The sequence below is a fragment of the Orcinus orca genome, chromosome 3 (assembly GCF_937001465.1).
Source record: "Orcinus orca chromosome 3, mOrcOrc1.1, whole genome shotgun sequence".
Classification (NCBI taxonomy): Eukaryota; Metazoa; Chordata; class Mammalia; order Artiodactyla; family Delphinidae; genus Orcinus; species Orcinus orca.
In genome coordinates this window covers 154,717,941-154,735,140 of record NC_064561.1, presented here as the reverse complement: position 1 = coordinate 154,735,140, position 17,200 = coordinate 154,717,941, and the positions used below count along the sequence as shown (strand labels likewise).

Sequence of the window (17,200 nt, the reverse complement as noted above, 5' to 3'; positions counted from 1 at the left end):
TATTTAAGCAAGACTTTCATTTTAAGTAGACATGACAGAATTTTAAATTTACAGAATTAACAATGTGTAGCATACATTCATTTTACATATTCAAAAAAATCTAAACTCAGGGAACTGAAAAGCTGAAAAACGAGAGGTAGTGGTACCTAATGAGTGGTATTTTGACATTCTATTAAATATTATAAATTAGAAGATTATAGGAGAAAGGGAGTTAAATTCTAAGAGAATACGGAAAGGGCAACCCACGGTCTTGGGAAAAAAATAAAAGTGGAAGGAAAAATATTTTCAAAATGTATTTTGAAAATTGTTAGACATACATTAGTGACAATAGGTAGAAGGTAATTACTCATGGTAGCATAAAAGGTAAGAGGAAATGAGTCCATGTTCTTGTTTTTTTTGTTAGACCTGGTCATTCCCACTTTTTTCTCCCTCCCTGTTGCCATGACTTGGGGGCACTTGGTTTTGTCATCCTAATTTTGAAGATTAAAAATTATTTTTAAACTATTTTTATATTACTATTTTGCTTCATATATGGTGTGTCTTGGGTGAAACGTGTGTTGTGGTTATTGATGGGGGAGGGAGGAGGAGGAATCAGATAGGGAGCTCAATCCATAAACTAGTTGTATCCTCTAATGCAATGGTTCTCAAACATGACATGTACCAGAATGTCCTGAAGGGCTCATTAAAACAGAGTGCTGGGACTCATCCCAAAGTTTGGGGTTCAGCAGGTTTGGCACTGGGCTGGAGAATCTGAATTTCTAACAAATTCCCAGATGATGCTGATGTGAGAGTTTGGTGTGTACATTTTGAGAACCACTGCTTTAAAGGAATCAGTAGTCCCAGGCCAAAGAAGAGCTAGGTGAACACTGAGGGAAAACAGTATCTCCCTGCATAGGTTTTTAAGACATAGAACATTAGTTACAAGTTTATCACTTGCTCAAAAAACAACCAGGTGTGTATTACAAGGACTGTAACTGACCAAATCAGTAGTTGGAAGAAATTTCTTTCCAAGGTTAAACCCAAAACCTAAATAATTTTTAGAAAGAGACAGTGTTTGTCTATTTAGGAACTGTTGTAGACTCTAGTATTATGGGACTGGACCTGCTCAGCTAGCCTATTTAAGTTTTGATACTTGAACTAACTTGAAAATGAATACTATAAATTCAAAATAAGAGTTTTTTATTTTTTTATCTTTGTGTTAAAATCATAATCTTATTTCATTTGTTTAACCTGATTATTAAAAAACAAAGTAGTATTATGTAGTAAAAAAGAATTCACCTGCAAATGTACTGTCTGCTGATACCAGCCACTTATTAAAAACATGCTTCTACTAAAATTATTCTTAAATTCTTAGACTTATAGCACCTGAAATCTGGACCCAGCTGAGCTTTTATTTTACAGATCAAAACGCATGGATGAAAATACATTACAATAATTAATGAAGCCGTTCTAGTTTAGCCTGAAGAGATTTAAAATTCCCAGTGATGGTCTGTACTGTTACTGAGGAGCTCATAGACTGGAGCTCAACCAGATAACCACAAACGGCATCCAGGCAGAGATTTGTGAATCTTCTCCTGTAATGAAAAAGACACCTGATCAACCATCTACATATTTAGAAGCATTTCCTCCTATAGGACTTCCCTTCAACTTCTGCTAACCTTACTTATTATAGTCCCACATGAGAGCAAGGATCATGTAATTAAGTAAATGGCAAATAAATGAAAATAGAGAAGGAAACTCAGGGGGTAGGTGGATTGCCACATCACCACCATTTCCCTTTTGAAGATTATTATAATGAGAAGCAGGCAGTAAGGGATGACTCCTTAAATTAATATTATTTATATTCATTTGGCCTTTTCAAACAAATATATCTTGAAATGGCCATTAATATCACAAATACATAATTGAACTTCCTAGGCCACTAATTCAAAGTGAAAGGTGTTTAGGAGTAATTCATTAATTTTATCCTGTCACCTTTAGAAAGACTTCAGGACAAGGGTTGAAAAATGGAAAAAACTCTAACCTTTCATAAATACTGACTGATATCATTCAAATAGTTATTGCAAACATGCACAAGAGCTTAAATCTCGCATACTTCTTTTAGTTTCCATATCGTGCCCCACTGTCTCCAAATTTGTTACCCAGGTATTTATTAGGTGCATTTGAAAGCCTTTGGTATATAATAAAGTATATCTAATTCATACTTACCTCTCACAATTTAAAACTTGGCTAGGATTTTCAACATATCTTGTCAATAGTACATGTATACAATCCAAAAGGTGCAGTGGCGTCTTCATTCTGTTCCAGAATGGATCCTACAAAGAAAAATACATCATGAGTTGTAAGGCAAATTGTGTCAACTGATTTTTTAATCATTTCTGTTAGTTAAAATAGTCATCAATGTCCAAAGCAAAATTTACTGATATTAAAATAAGCATTTAATATTATGTGGTTACTAAATTATATATCTGATTATGGTTAATAATGAATAGCACTGAAAACTTCATTGTGATGTTATTTAGGAAGAATATTTGATGTATCGATCCACTGTGTAGAGCATACAAATTTCCTGCTTAGGAACCTGAAGTAAGAGAAGAAAATCCATCTCTTCCTATTGGCTGTGACACCATTTTTACTTTGAACTTATGCAGACTTAATCCGATAGTGTGAATAAGAGACTAAATCAGTAGTCAGAGAATCTTAATTCTAGTTCTGGCTTCATCATTACTAGCCATGTGACTTGAGCAGGTTATTTAACCTCTTTGCCCTTGTCAGATGTAGTAGAAGATGGGGATACTACTACTTGCTCATTTCCATCATGGGCTCATTATGAGTTTTAATGAGATATACAAGTGCCTTGTAAAGCACTGTATGAATGTTTTGATGATGGTACTATAATCATGACTAGTATTAAACGCAATCCAGTTCAACAGGTTTTGTTTGGTTTTTGACCTTAGGATAAAAATTACAAAATATACGGTCCAATAAGGTTAAATATGGTGAGAAAGATCATTTTTTAAAAATTGAGGCATAATTGACATATAACATTATATTGGTTTCAGGTGTACAATACAGTGATTCACCGTTTGCATTCACTGCAAAATGATCACTATAGTAAGTCTAGTTACCACCCGTCACCATACATAGTTAAATTTTCTTTTCTTGTGGAAAGATCTTTAAGCACTGATATTTTAGATGAGGTTACAGTGAATAAACACACTGATATTTTGTTTCTTTGAAGTAAATGATAATTCTTCATGTATTTAGCCTCTTCCACTAAAAGTAAAGCATATATGTTTATTAATATTAAAAAATATTTGATTTTTATCACGATATACAGCAAAGCAACTCTCATTACTGGTTTTAAAAAAGTCTGAAGCATAATTTGCTTAACCAATGAAGCAAATTTCTGATACAACTGTATTAGATGAGATACTTACAAACACACAAGCAAAATACTCCACTCCTGTATCTAGAAAGTTAATTGATTTAACTAAATAAATTATTTTATTTAATATTTTCCTTACCCGTGACTTGAACAAGTGATCATATACTTCCAGTAGTCTAGGTAATGGCACTCCAATTTCATTCATTGTCTGTATCACAAAACCCACATCCCAGTTCAAAGTACAAACTTGCTGCTCTAAGAACTGCACAATAAAATCTGGGGAGAGAAAAGGACCAGAAGTTGGGATTGTTAACTCTTTTTTTTGTGCCCAGCGTTACTGAGATATAATTGACATGTAACTCTGTCTAAGTTTAAGGTATAAATGTGATAATTTGATACACATACATATTGCAAAATGTTTTCCACAATAAGGTTAGTTAACATGTCCTTCACCTCATATAATTACCATTTTTTTGCTGTTGTAGAATTGTTAACTCTTGATACTAAAAAGTAGGCCTTACTCATAACTGAACAGTTTCTACAGGAAAATCTTTTAAAAAACAATTTAAAAATTTCTTTTAATAAAAAATAAGGCATATACCGAAATATAGGCAAACCTATAGAGATAGAAAGTAGAACAGTGGTTGCTTAGGGCTGAAGGTGGATATAATTTCTTTTTTGGGGTGATGAAAATGGTCTAAATTTAATTGTGATGATGGTTGCACAACTCTGTAAATATGTTAAAACCATTCAATTACACACTTTAAAGCTATTAGAGAAAAAACTTATTATAGTGAATTTGGAAAACAGCAAAAGAACAAGAAGAAAATAGCATTCACAATTCCACTATTGGAGAGGACCCACTGATAATATTTAATATCTTGAAATACTGTACCTTTAATTTAACAGCTTTTCAGAAAAGAAGCACTACTGCATCTAGATTTTAGAAATATTAAATGTAATATTCATAAGATTCATAAGTTATTTATTTTGATGATTGTAACTGTGGTCCCAGTCTCACTTTTTACTACCTGTTACATCATAAATAAGATTTTTTTGTTTTAAATTGATTGATTGATTGATTGTCGCGTTGGGTCTTCGTTGCTGCGCGTGGGCTTTCTCTAGTTGCGTCCAGCAGGGGCTACTGCTCTTCGTTGTGGTGCGCAGGCTTCTCATAGCAGTGGCTTCTCTTGTTGTGGCTCGCGGGCTCTAGTGCGCAGGCTCAGTAGTTGTGGCACACGGGCTTAGTTGCTCCACGGCATGTGGCATCTTCCTGGACCAGGGATCGAACCCATGTCCCGTGCATTGGCAGGTGGATTCTTAACCACTGTGCCACCAGGGAAGTCCCATAAATAAGATCTTAACAGTAACAATCAAATTCTTTTTTTTTTTTTTTTTTTTTTTTTGCGGTACGCGGGCCTCTCACTGTTGTGGCCTCTCCCGTTGCGGAGCACAGGCTCCGGACGCGCAGGGCCAGCGGCCATGGCTCACGGGCCCAGCCGCTCTGCGGCATGTGGGATCTTCCCGGACCGGGGCATGAACCCGTGTCCCCTGCATCGGCAGGCGGACTCTCAACCACTGCGCCACCAGGGAAGCCCAACAATCAAATTCTTATTTATGGTACCTAAAATCTGAGACTGACCAATGTGAGTAACCATGGGCAAGAGGAGTCACTGAAAATAGTGCCACTGAACCTGCATCTCCCCTACAAGTTACCATACAGAGATTCTGGAAAGGTAATAAAAATTCTAAAGACTCAATTTGTTCTAGTCTGAAGCCCCCTGGAACCTGTTTGCCATTGAGAGAGTGACAGAAAAAGGAAGGCCTCTTCTACCCTAAATTTTATTGGGTTCAACAATTAAAAATCTTAAGTCAAAGCAGAAATACCCTCAAAAGGGATTGTGTACAATGTGGCCTTTTTGCTATTAAAATTGTCAGGTTTCACATACTCATAAGACATATATATACAGTTGCTCTTTATTTTCTCTTTATTTTCCTGATCAGTGAAATGGCATGGCAGTTTTTTGTTGTTTTGGCATGGCAGTTTTTAATACTGTACTTACAAGAAATAAGGGTATGATTATAGTAGTTTTATTTCTTACCATGTCCAGGGAATAAACCCTAAATCAGAGAAGGTCTATACACAAGTCTGGATCTTCCTATTTTAAAAACAATTTGATGTTATAAGCGTTTTCATGTTTCTCAACATTTTTCAAAAACACAAAGTGCTTATTTAACATTCTACTGTATGAATATATTTATGTTGAGTCTATTGGTTTACAACCGAGGAAGACATTATAGGTTGGCAAATGGCTTATAACAGAGTCTCCTACATAACAAATAGTCAGTATATCTGGTTAAGAAAGGAGTTCACAAAAATTACATTTTTAACACAACTACCTGCTATTTTAAAGAGAAATATGCCCTCAATATAACAGGGGGCAGTTGAATCAATCACAGATCATCCATGCACAAAAACATCAGCTATTTTCCCCTTCTCTTCAAGCGTGTATAGGGCTACCAGTAACATAACCACTACGGTCTGTTAGTCAGACTATCCCAAGATAGATATATCAACTTGGAAGGTGAAGCAAAGAGAGTTTCATACCCAACTATTCATCAACAAATTCTGCTATTCTTTGGAGGTGTTTCTTTCTGGAGAGGCAGAATGAAACTGCAGAGCTAATAAATAGCAACAGCAAAATGATTTTGCCCTACAAACCATTATTTTTCCATGTCAATGAAGAAAACCATCAAAACAAAAAGATAAAAGCCCCACAACCGTAGCTAAGGTTATGGCTTACCTAGAGGAAAGAAACGAGGTGTGCCGGCATACATCTTGCCAAGGAGCACAATCTTGAGACTAAGAGCATGCATCCTGTCTGGGGAGCTCAATGTCACGCTTTCATTCAGTTCTGTAGGAAAGAGACATGTCATTAGAAACCCAAACTGTTTTTATTGTGAAAATTTTAAATTGACTATTTTATTCTGTTTCAAGGTACAAAATACTAGAACTTCTATGCACGTTAATATAATGAGCAGATTCTGTGTTTCTGTTACTGTCTGATATACTTTCCACTTACCAGGGCACTAGTTATGAGAATCCGAGCTAAGTGTCTCAGAATCCCTTATTAAGCAGTATAAACCACAAAAATGACACATCTTTTCTGAGGGTCCTCTCAAATATTTACTGGGATCATTCTCTACAGGATCGCTCTCCACCATATCAAGTACCCTCTACTTCCCTCTGTTTAGGTATATACAATTCTCATGAGCCCTAAATATATGACCGTTAACAGCTTGCATTCACTCTTCTACTAAGTCACTAAATAACGTACAGCTAATACACCTATAAATGAACACTTACCTTTCTCTATGATATCTTGCCAAAGTGTCTGCACCAGTATAGGGTCTGAATAACCGGCACAATGAATTATTGCAAGTTTACATTCTGCCAGTTTAAATGGGTCAGCAAATTCCCCATAAAGCTGTAGGAGAAAATGCCAACATCCAACCAGAGATTAGTATTCAGAAATTAACAGTGAAGAACTCCCTCAAAGTTAAAAGTAACCAAAGATTTTATCTAAAGTTCCAAAGATATGATACAAAGATGTGATGACATGTAGGTGGTCGTAATGCCAGATTAAGAATGGTAAATGCGGGCTTCCCTGGTGGCACAGTGGTTGAGAGTCCGCCTGCCGACGCAGGGCACGCGGGTTTGTGCCCCGGTCCAGGAAGGTCCCACATGCCGCGGAGCGGCTGGGCCCGTGAGCCATGGTCGCTGAGCCTGCGCTCTGCAACGGAAGAGGCCACAACAGTGAGAGGCCCGTGTACCGTGTACCGCAAAAAAAAAAAAAGGTAAATACATGGAAAACACATTTAAACAGATTTAAATATGTGTGCCCTTTTTTTTCTTGGCTGACAGCAAGATACTGCAATGACATTTCTTTTAGAATTAGTGTTGTCTAAACTAAGGTTTGAAAAATCACGGAAATACTGACAAATCTAACAGTGCTTCAGGGTACTTAGAGAAATGTCCATGAATAATTGAAAAAGAAACTGTTCAGAAGGGCACAGAGTGGGAGAGGCTTGGAGAGTTAAGCAAAGATAAATTACTTTTTCAAGATAAGAAACAAGGCCATAAAATAGGTGGCAGGAGTTTTAACAAAGCCCCATGTGAGGCTGATAGATTCTTGATAGAAATTGGCCTGGAAAGAGAAACATAGCTTTTTCTAAGACTGAGATACCACAGTGGTGATGTGTCAGCTCAGTGATATGCTTCCAAAGATGGCTTATCTTAAACACAAAATAAAATGCAAAAGAAACAAGATAATAGGTGACTACTATAGGAATTTCACTTGCTTTTTTATTACCTTAGTTATGTCCATTAGCTCAGAGTCCAGCTGAGAAATTGCATCCTGTACAGAAGAATGATGGGAATATTGCCTTTGTAGTGTCTCTTGTATCTGAAGTTGGATCCTAGCAACCTAGTTTGGGTAGAAAAAAAATCAAATCTTAAGTTCTTCACGATAAATCACCAGGTACTTCAAGGAATGACTCCTAGTATCTGACTTTAAGTTTGTTAAAATAAAAATAATATATAAATAACAGCATGGTGACTACAGTTAATCACACTGTGTTGCATATTTTGAAAGTTGCTAAAAGAGTAGGTCTTAAAGAGTCCTCATCACAAGAAAATAAATTTTTTTGTAATCATTTATGGTGACATGCTAACTAGACTTACTGTGGTGATCATTTTGCAATATATAGAAAAATTTAATCATTATGTTGTATACCTTAGCAACTGTTATATGTCAATTCTACCCAAATTTAATAAAATGTATAAAGACTTTTATCATAACAGACTAGCAATCCTTCATTACAATAGAAGATTACACAGGGACTGTGCTGTGACAGAGAGCCTTTGCTACTCACCAACACCTGTTTTGCCCATGATTATAGCCAGACAAAATGGTCAGCCTCTACTTCCCGGCCTCCTCTGCTAGGAGTATGGCTGTAAGACTATGTTCTCTTCAAAGGAATGTCAACAGAAGTACAGTATGCCACTTCAGGGTTGAGGTTTTTTAAGAGTGAATGTGCTTCTTACATGCTCTTTTCCCCCTTCCTCCCTTTGATCAAAGAAAAAGGTAAGGCCATTGGAATGGTAGAGCCAGAAAATAGAACTTGGGAACTGACGTCACCAAGTGGAAGAAAGCAACATGCCAATCAGGAACACCAACTCTGGATTTTGTGAATGAGAAATAAGCTTTTGTATGTGGACCATTATACATTTTTGTGTCTCTTAGTAAAGGCAGTTTAGCCCACTCTACACATCTACTTATTAGCCTCCAGAATAAACGGTGAATGTGACATAATCTGCTTGGTGTTAGAATAGTTAGAATAAATCTTTAGAAATGCCATAGAGAAAACTTTTAGATTACAGCAATGTCCTAGGACCCAAATGCTGTATCATTAAAATCTTTTAAAAGATTTATATATAAATATGAAAAGAAAAAAAGAAGGCATAATAGATTAAAATTAATACTGACTGCTACAGACCTATTATCTACTAGGGGAAGAGAGGAAGTGGACTAACACGTGGCTACTAATCAATGTGGATAAGACTTAAGTGTCGTTAGCACTTACTTCCATTTTTTCTTCTAATTCATGAAGGAATTCACCATCTGCAGCTATTGATGAAATGGCAGTGGAACTTTTGGCACTAAGAATGGCACGAGCAATGTACTCTAGTCGCTGCTGAAGTGAAATTTCTGTGCTGGGGGGAAAATCCTTATTTTTATTCATGTGAATTCTTAAGGATCCAATATACATATATATCAGCTATGATGTACTATTTATGCCAAATTAACATAAAAGGCCATTTGAAACTTGAAAAATTAGAGGATTTCTAATAAAAGAGATTCACAACTTAAGTCAACACGTAAATACTTATGTTTACATCTAAAAAGTAACTTCCTATTTTAAAACTTCAGTATATTAAAACTTGGATTATTCTAAAATTAAATTAAACTTTTTATTATTCCTCATATTCTTCACTTCTCTACCTTAATATGGCAAATACTACATTTCATTTTCCACACAGCAACTAGAGTGACCTCTTAAAAACAAAGATCAGATCACGCCACATGCTTTCTTAAGACCCTCCAATCTCCTTTACCTACTCCTCCAACCTCCTCTCATTCCTCCCTTGTTCACCATTTCCAACCCTAGTGGCTTTCTTTTTTGTACCCTAAACATGATAAACTTAAATCTCATGCAGTGCCTCTTCAGAGACCATCGCTTCTGTGCTTAAACCACTTCCTCTATTTCTTTAATAGCTGCCTCTTCCTGTCATTTGAGAATCAATTTTAATGACAATTTGTCTGAGGCCTTCTCTGACCAATCTTAACTAAAGCAGCTCCCCATTCCCCAAGGCACTTTCTACTGTAAAATCCTGTTTTTACTGTATTTATAGAATCTGAACTTGTCTGTCTACGGTCTTTGCCCACTAGAATGAGAGCTCCCTAGGAGCAGGGATGGTGTCGATCTTGTTCACTACTCCCTTCCTCAATGCCTTGAATTATCACTGGTACTCAAAATCTATTTGCTGGCTGATTGACTGACAGGTGTCAGAATGCCCTAAGCATGTATCCATGTCCATGATTACCATCTTCAGTCCTTTCTAATCCCCTAAGTCCATCAGACCTGGGTCTTTGACATTATAAAGCAACTTGGCATTAAAAACAAACATACTAACTCATTTAGTTGTTGGCAACCCCTCAGATCAACGAGTATTAAATGAAACTTTTGATATCCCCATTAATGCCAATCTGAATCAGGAAAAAACTGGCTTTCTTTTACTTTCAGAGAAGGTCTTACTTAAAAAATTGTCCTTCTACATAGCTATGGCTCCTATAAGTTTTCCCCTTCCAAAAAGAAACCAAAAGAAAGAAAATATTAACTCTTTTCTCCTATCTTGCAAAGTACGTGTGTGGATGACAGGTAATTAGCACTCACCATCTCTTAAGATCAAATATAAAGGACTCTGTACATTTAGGAACTTTGCTTCTAAGAGGCTTTCCTTTACCTCCCCTCTCATCTCTTAAAAAAAACCCCACTTGAAACAAACATTTTCAACATGGGTAATATTTCCAAATTATTTAAAGTAGAACACTCAGGCCTTCCCTGGTGGTGCAGTGGTCGAGAGTCCGCCTGCCGATGCAGGGGACACGGGTTCGTGCCCCGGTCTGGGAAGATCCCACATGCCATGGAGCGGCTGGGCCCATGAGCCATGGCCGCTGAGCCTGCGCATCCAGAGGTTGTGCTCCGCCACGGGAGAGGCCACAACAGTGAGAGGCCCGCGTACCGCAAAAAAAAAAAAAAAAAAAAAAAAGAACACTATAGCCGACAACTTACTTGGTGCAGCCTACATATGTACAAAGAGTGTCATGAGGGCTTCCCTGGTGGCGCAGTGGTTAAGAATCCACCTGCCAATGCAGGGGACACGGATTCGAGCCCTGGTCCAGGAAGATCCCACATGCCGCGGAGCAACTAAGCCCGCGCACCACAACTACTGAGCCTGTGCTCTAGAACCCGTGAGCCACTACTGAAACCTTTGTGCCTAGAGCCCGTGCTCCACAACAAGAGAAGCCACTGAAATGAGAAGCCCAGGCACCGCAATGAAGAGTATCCTCCTATTTGCCGCAACTAGAGAAAGCCCACGCACAGCAACAAAGACCCAACGCGGCCAAAAATAAATAAATAAATAATAAATTAAAAAAAAAAGTGTCGTGAGAAAGAGAGTAACATAATAGTCGGAAAAAGATTTTATTGTGGAAAGAGACGGTAAGCTGAGAGCTGGTAAGACGTATAGGGTCTCTCACATGAGGAGGAAATTAGGTTATGTGTTTGTGTGTGAAGTAGAAATGGACAATGGGCACTGTTCTTAAAAGTTAGAGGATTTCTGAATATTTTATAACAAGAATATAGTAACTGTTATAACAAGGAACAAGGTCAGTAAATATTAATGAAAGGGCAATTAAGAGCCACTCTAGGGGGCTTCTGTGGTGGCGCAGTGGTTAAGAATCCACCTGCCAATGCAGGGGAAATGGGTTCGAGCCCTGGTCCAGGAAGATCCCACATGCCGTGGAGCAACTAAGCCTGAGCACCACAACTACTGAGCCTGCACTCTAGAGCCCGCGAGCCACAACTACTGAGCCTGTATGCCACAACTACTGAGCCTGTGTGCCACAACTACTGAAGCCCACGTGCCTAGATCCCGTGCTCCACAACAAAAGAAGCCACTGCAATGAGAAGCCCACACACCACAACAAAGAGTAGCCCGCGCTCGGCGCAACTAGAGAAAGCCTGTGTGCAGCAACAAAGACCCAACACAGCCAAAAATAAAAAAAGAAACAAAAAAAAAAAAAAAGAAAAAACCAAATGACTATTAAGACCAAAGATAGCAAGAAGACCAAAAATGCCTTGGGCCCACACATGCAATAATTACAACTGCATGAGCACACACACAGATACACAAACTCTCACACTTGCTATTAGCCATATCTGGGTGATTTAAGTAACCATTCTGATTAACTTGGTTTAATAACAACCTTGTCTCAAACACCTCCTTGTCCTAACTTAACCAATCTCCAGATTTTGGAAATAGCACTGCACTATTGTGGCAAAGAAAATTCCAAATGAAAAGAGGGTCAAATTAATGATCTGTCCAAAATTTTAAGTTGTCTTTTGATACGACAATCTAATTAGAAATTTCAATGCACCCTTTAACAGGATTCTTAACAATCCTCAATATATATGCTCCAAGACCTATTCAGTAATTTAAAGAGAGTAGAGGAAATTAGCCTGGAATTTGTTAAACGTTTAAAATTATAAAGACTTTGAGAAGTATTTATTGTCCTTTAGTTAAAAATAGTAATTAAGGGACTTCCCTGGTGATGCAGTGGTTAAGACTCCATGGTCCCAAGGCAGAGGGCCTGGGTTCAATCCCTGGTCAGGGAACTAGATCTCACACGCATGCCAGAACTAAAAGTTCTCATGCCACAACTAAGGAGCCAGTGAGCCGCAACTAAGGAGCCCACATGCTGCAACTAAGCAGCCCGCCTGCCTCAACTAAGACCCAGCGCAACCAAATAAAAATAAATATTAAAAAAGAAAAAGAATAGTAATTAATTGCTGTTAATAGGAAAGAATCTAAAGACATACTTTAAAGAAAAGGATTTACAAGACAGTTTGAATAGAGAGTTTACTTAGTAGGAGGTATTTGGTACCTGCTACACATTATTAAAAACAAACAAAGAGAGAAAACTTTAGATAAATCCAAGTAAAAGCATAAAAATTTTATATATGTATAACCTGAATAAGGTTTTATTTAATATCTGAAATCTGGATGTAACTAGATATAGCCCAGTTATCAATTATTTGTCACAGTGAGAATATTAGGCCATACCTATGCATGTCAGCCAATTTGGATAGGACACGAGCAGCATTGCTAAAACTTCTGTTCTTCTCATAATACCTCCAGAGTAAATCCATGTAACGAACTTTGTTTTGATCAACTTTGGCCATTCGGACTAGATGTGGCTCCAGAAATGGAGAAGCAATCTGGAAATTGTAAAGTTAATCAGAAACATTTTCTGACTACCCACTTGCTCTTCAGATAGTAAACATATCATTTTATAGGTGTGCCTTGTTTTATGAATACATAAGCAATATTATAATCCAGTAACAGATAAGAGAGGGCAATTTTTCTCATTATAAATGATTGTTTTACCACAGTTAATCAAAGAATTGCTATGATAGTTGCATTAGGTTGCCAAGAACAATTTATTATAATCCAATTACAAATCTTTTAATAAACTTTGAGAACACAGCTATTGATTCCTAGATTCTGAGCTCAAAAGCATCTTTGCAATTATCAAATGCCATATATTCATTTTACAGAATGAGGAACACTATGACTTAGGGTAGTGAAAGGACATTTATTTGTGAAGTGGCTTAATGGCAGAGCTAAGACAAAGTTCAGGTCTCCTAACTCATAATCCATTGATTTTCACCCCACAATGTAAACAATCCCAATCAGCTTCTAAATAACAAGAAAACTAGACCAACAGACTACCTTGCTCACTAGGAAAAGGTATTACATTACTTGGCTTTTCACTAACACCTGATGGTTGGTACAGGGTGAAAAACTGAATTCCCTTATGACTATATGTGCTTAACCCACTGAGTTATGCTACTTAAAAATATAAATTAACAACAATGGTATAAAAATATTTTTTACCTGTAGCAGTTTATCTGCAAGGTCAGCTTGTATTAGCCAATTATAAAGGGCAATACTAAAGAGTTCATCTTTGGATCTTTGAGACAATTTAAGCATTTGTTCAAACTAAAATAAAGAAAACAGTAAAAATTAGCACAGTTAAAGGCTCGACATGACTCCTTAGCCTTATAAGCTTCTGGTAAGAAATCAAGATTCCTTAAATGGTAAGTTCTAAGAGTTACTACCCTTTCCAAGATGGTTATGCCACCACCACCACACAGAACATCTAAACACAGTGTATTTGCAGAACGAAAATATGCTATGTCCCTTACATGATGGCCTGCTTCTTCATTACTCAGCATATTGGGATCAGACGACAACACTGGAGGTCCGGGTTTTTTGGGCACGCTGGGAGACTGAGGAGCAGCCTTACTTTGATTTACCAGTTCTTGAAGTGTATCTGTAATACACTTGTAACTGTTTAATCTGAAAAAGAATGAAAAAGGAGCAATTCCATGATTTAGTTATCAATTGGTTTATCTTATGTAATTGAAATATAAACTAAAGAGAATTTTGGAGAAAATACACACACAATTTGGTATTAAAAATAATACAGATCATTAGTTATCTATTTTATACATAGCATCCATAGTTGAGAACCTGCTGTGTAGCTCAGGGAACTCTACTCAATGCTCTGCAGTGACCTACATGGGAAGGAAAGCCAAAAAAGAGGGGATATATGTATACGTATAGCTGATGCACTTTGCTGTACACTAGAAAATAACACAACACTGTAAAGCAACTATACTCCAATAAAATTAAAACTAAATAAATAAAAATAAAAACAGGGCTTCCCTGGTGGCGCAGTGGTTGAGAGTCCGCCTGCCGATGCAGGGGACACGGGTTCGTGCCCCGGTCCGGGAGGATCCCACATGCCGTGGAGCGGCTGGGCCCGTGAGCCACGGCCGCTGAGCCTGCGCGTCCAGAGCCTGTGTTCCGCAACGGGAGCGCGTCCAGAGCCTGTGTTCCGCTCTGCGCGTCCAGAGCCTGTGTTCCGCACAGTGAGAGGCCCGCGTACCGCAAAAAAAAATAAAAACAATACAAATCATATGCTCTTTCAATAGGTTTGAGAAGCACTTGTTTAAAAGGGTAAAGTCATAAAAATGAAACACATCTTTGGTTATGTATTTCCTTTATGGACATACTTTTTTTAAAAAAAAATATTGCTTATTTTACTGTTTTTTTTTTTTTTAAATAAATTTATTTATTTATTTTTGGCTGCATTGGTCTTTGTTGCTGTGCACTGGCTTTCGCTGGTTGCAGCGAGCAGGGGCTACTCTTCGTTGTGGTGCGTGAGCTTCTCATGGTGGTGGCTTCTCTTGTTGCGGAGCACGGGCTCTAGGCGCACAGGCTTCAGTAGTTGTGGCACGCAGGCTCTAGAGCGTAGGCTCAGCAGTTGTGGCACACGGGCTTAGTTGCTCTGCGGCATGTGGGATCTTCCTGGACCAAGGCTCGAACTCGTATCCCCTGCATTGGCAGGTGGATTCTTAACCACTGCACCACCAGGGAAGCCCTGGACATACTTTTTTTTTTAAACAGTCTCTAATAATCTGTGAACATTTAAAAATCATCCTTTAAAATACTAATCTTCATCCAGAACCAGACATTGGCAGTGGGGCAGGTGAGGCAGCAGTTTTGTTTCCAAAATCGTAATTGCATTTCAAATTGACATTAATACAATCTCAGGAAAACCAAAGAGGCAAGTTCAAAAACATTTAGGTCCTTAAGAATTCCCACCAGGCTATAATTTTATCCCTAGGCTAATAATTAGAATACTGATTCACACCTTTGATAAAACAAGACATTTTTAGGTGAAAGCGTAATTCAATTTTATGAGTTGTACTTGAAATATTATTTTCCTAATACCATCAATCAAACTTTACACAAAGAAAAGTCTATATCCATAAAGTTGCATCTGTTAAGGTGATAAAACTCACCTTTCTTGGAAAGCCTGAAGTCCCACGATGTCTTCTTCTGGTTCTCCATGTTTATAGAAATGCAGTCCAAGACCCTGAGGATCTTTTTTCTCTGCAGCAGTAAGAGAGAGCTCCACTACACCCTCATAAAAACGCACTAATAGGAAAGACAAAGGACAAAGAGTTAAGGCATATTATTAAGTGGATACATTTTCCTTAGATGGCTTATAAAAATACTGATCAAGGTTATTATGTTTACTACTATGAGGTTTCTACTGTATATCAGTCACCCAGGTGACAACATCATATAAAATATTTCTGATGAGTCTACCGAAGAACTAGGTTCCAACATGCCTTAAAGGCAGCTATTAAATGTATTTTCTTCATTGCAAAAAAATTTCATATTGAAAATAGCAAAAAGGAGGTTTGCAGTTCCTTGATGGAAGAAAAATCTTAGGATTCAAAGTAGTACCTGTACTAACAGTTACTACGTTATGTTAGATTTCATTTAAAGTAATTTTAAAGTGAGCAGACAGGTAGTATTTTTAAAATTAGTCAAAAGAATCTAAAGCATCTGAAAAATAAGTGTAACCCAGAAAGCAATCTAACACAGGTAGTAGTTTAACTGGAATAGGACTGAAACCCCAATGTTAAAAAGTTACACATTTCAAGACATAAAAAGAGCGTTATAGCTTTTGTAGAAGCTGGTGCAGTCATCAAATACTAAGACATAAGAAATGAATTCCCTATGTCATATCACTTGGGCTACTGAAAGCTGAAGGAAGATATCCCTCCGAGTTAAGCAGAAGGTATGAAGAACATTTTGTTTCTCGCCTTGTCTATACTGAGCACAAACACTGGACAGGTCCACTTGATTGCTGATTTTTTGATACTCCTTTAATGATTCCCTTAACATTCTTTCCTTTTCAATCTTATTTTGAACTTGTCGGGAACGCTGGAGAAGCTCATTTGCCTAGAAGTAGAGATGACAAGAACTTAAAAAGATACAAGCACATGGATGATGCTGTCAATACAAGTTTTGTTTAGTCTATGTTTAAATTTACATCCGGTTGATTATCATCAAAGATAAAAACAATTCTACAAACTTACTTCTTCTTAATTTTAAGCAGAAAAGTTTCTGACCAAAAAATCCTAGCTATTCTTAATTCCTCTCACAAATATGTAAGAAAGACAGCTTTTGACTGGTAAATCTCTTGCCTAGTCAATACATTATTGGTCAGCAGGCAGTCCGAGCAACACTGATTTTTAAAATTTTTTTCACCTGTAGGAAAGGATCAATAAAAATTGCCCAATTAGCTCTAATTTATTACAAAGTTTTAGTGATTTTTTCTTAATTTTTAAGGAAAGGCATAGTTAACCATTTTTTAAATACCGTCTAGAAATACTATCAAAGATTCTTTATGAAAAAGTTATATACGGATTTTAAGAAATAATATATTCCAACGTCTTTCTTACACAGATGAGGATCCTGACGCCATGGAAGGTTAAAAGACCTACCCAAGGTCGTATGTCAAACAAAAGACAACAGTTCCT

The 17,200-nt window shown here is 37.3% G+C and overlaps 1 protein-coding gene across 3 annotated transcripts in view; it reads right to left on the bottom strand.

Moving 5' to 3' along the window:
• Positions 1-1,162: 1,162 nt before the first annotated feature.
• The window catches only part of NUP155 (nucleoporin 155), a 59,222-nt gene continuing 43,184 nt past the window's right edge, over positions 1,163-17,200 (bottom strand). For 2 of the 3 annotated variants that reach the window (XM_004265992.4, XM_049708704.1), the window contains 12 exons: positions 16,481-16,619; positions 15,668-15,803; positions 14,003-14,156; positions 13,692-13,796; positions 12,858-13,012; positions 9,035-9,164; positions 7,762-7,875; positions 6,756-6,876; positions 6,193-6,303; positions 3,528-3,664; positions 2,209-2,315; positions 1,163-1,574 (listed from right to left, as the gene is read on the bottom strand). In XM_004265992.4, the coding sequence (XP_004266040.1) occupies positions 1,436-1,574; positions 2,209-2,315; positions 3,528-3,664; positions 6,193-6,303; positions 6,756-6,876; positions 7,762-7,875; positions 9,035-9,164; positions 12,858-13,012; positions 13,692-13,796; positions 14,003-14,156; positions 15,668-15,803; positions 16,481-16,619 (1,548 nt within the window). In that variant the 3' untranslated portion in view covers positions 1,163-1,435. Of the gene's footprint in view, positions 1,575-2,208; positions 2,316-3,527; positions 3,665-4,283; positions 4,325-6,192; positions 6,304-6,755; positions 6,877-7,761; positions 7,876-9,034; positions 9,165-12,857; positions 13,013-13,691; positions 13,797-14,002; positions 14,157-15,667; positions 15,804-16,480; positions 16,620-17,200 lie in introns of those variants that run through there. The other variant, XM_033421243.2, reaches the window with a different exon arrangement.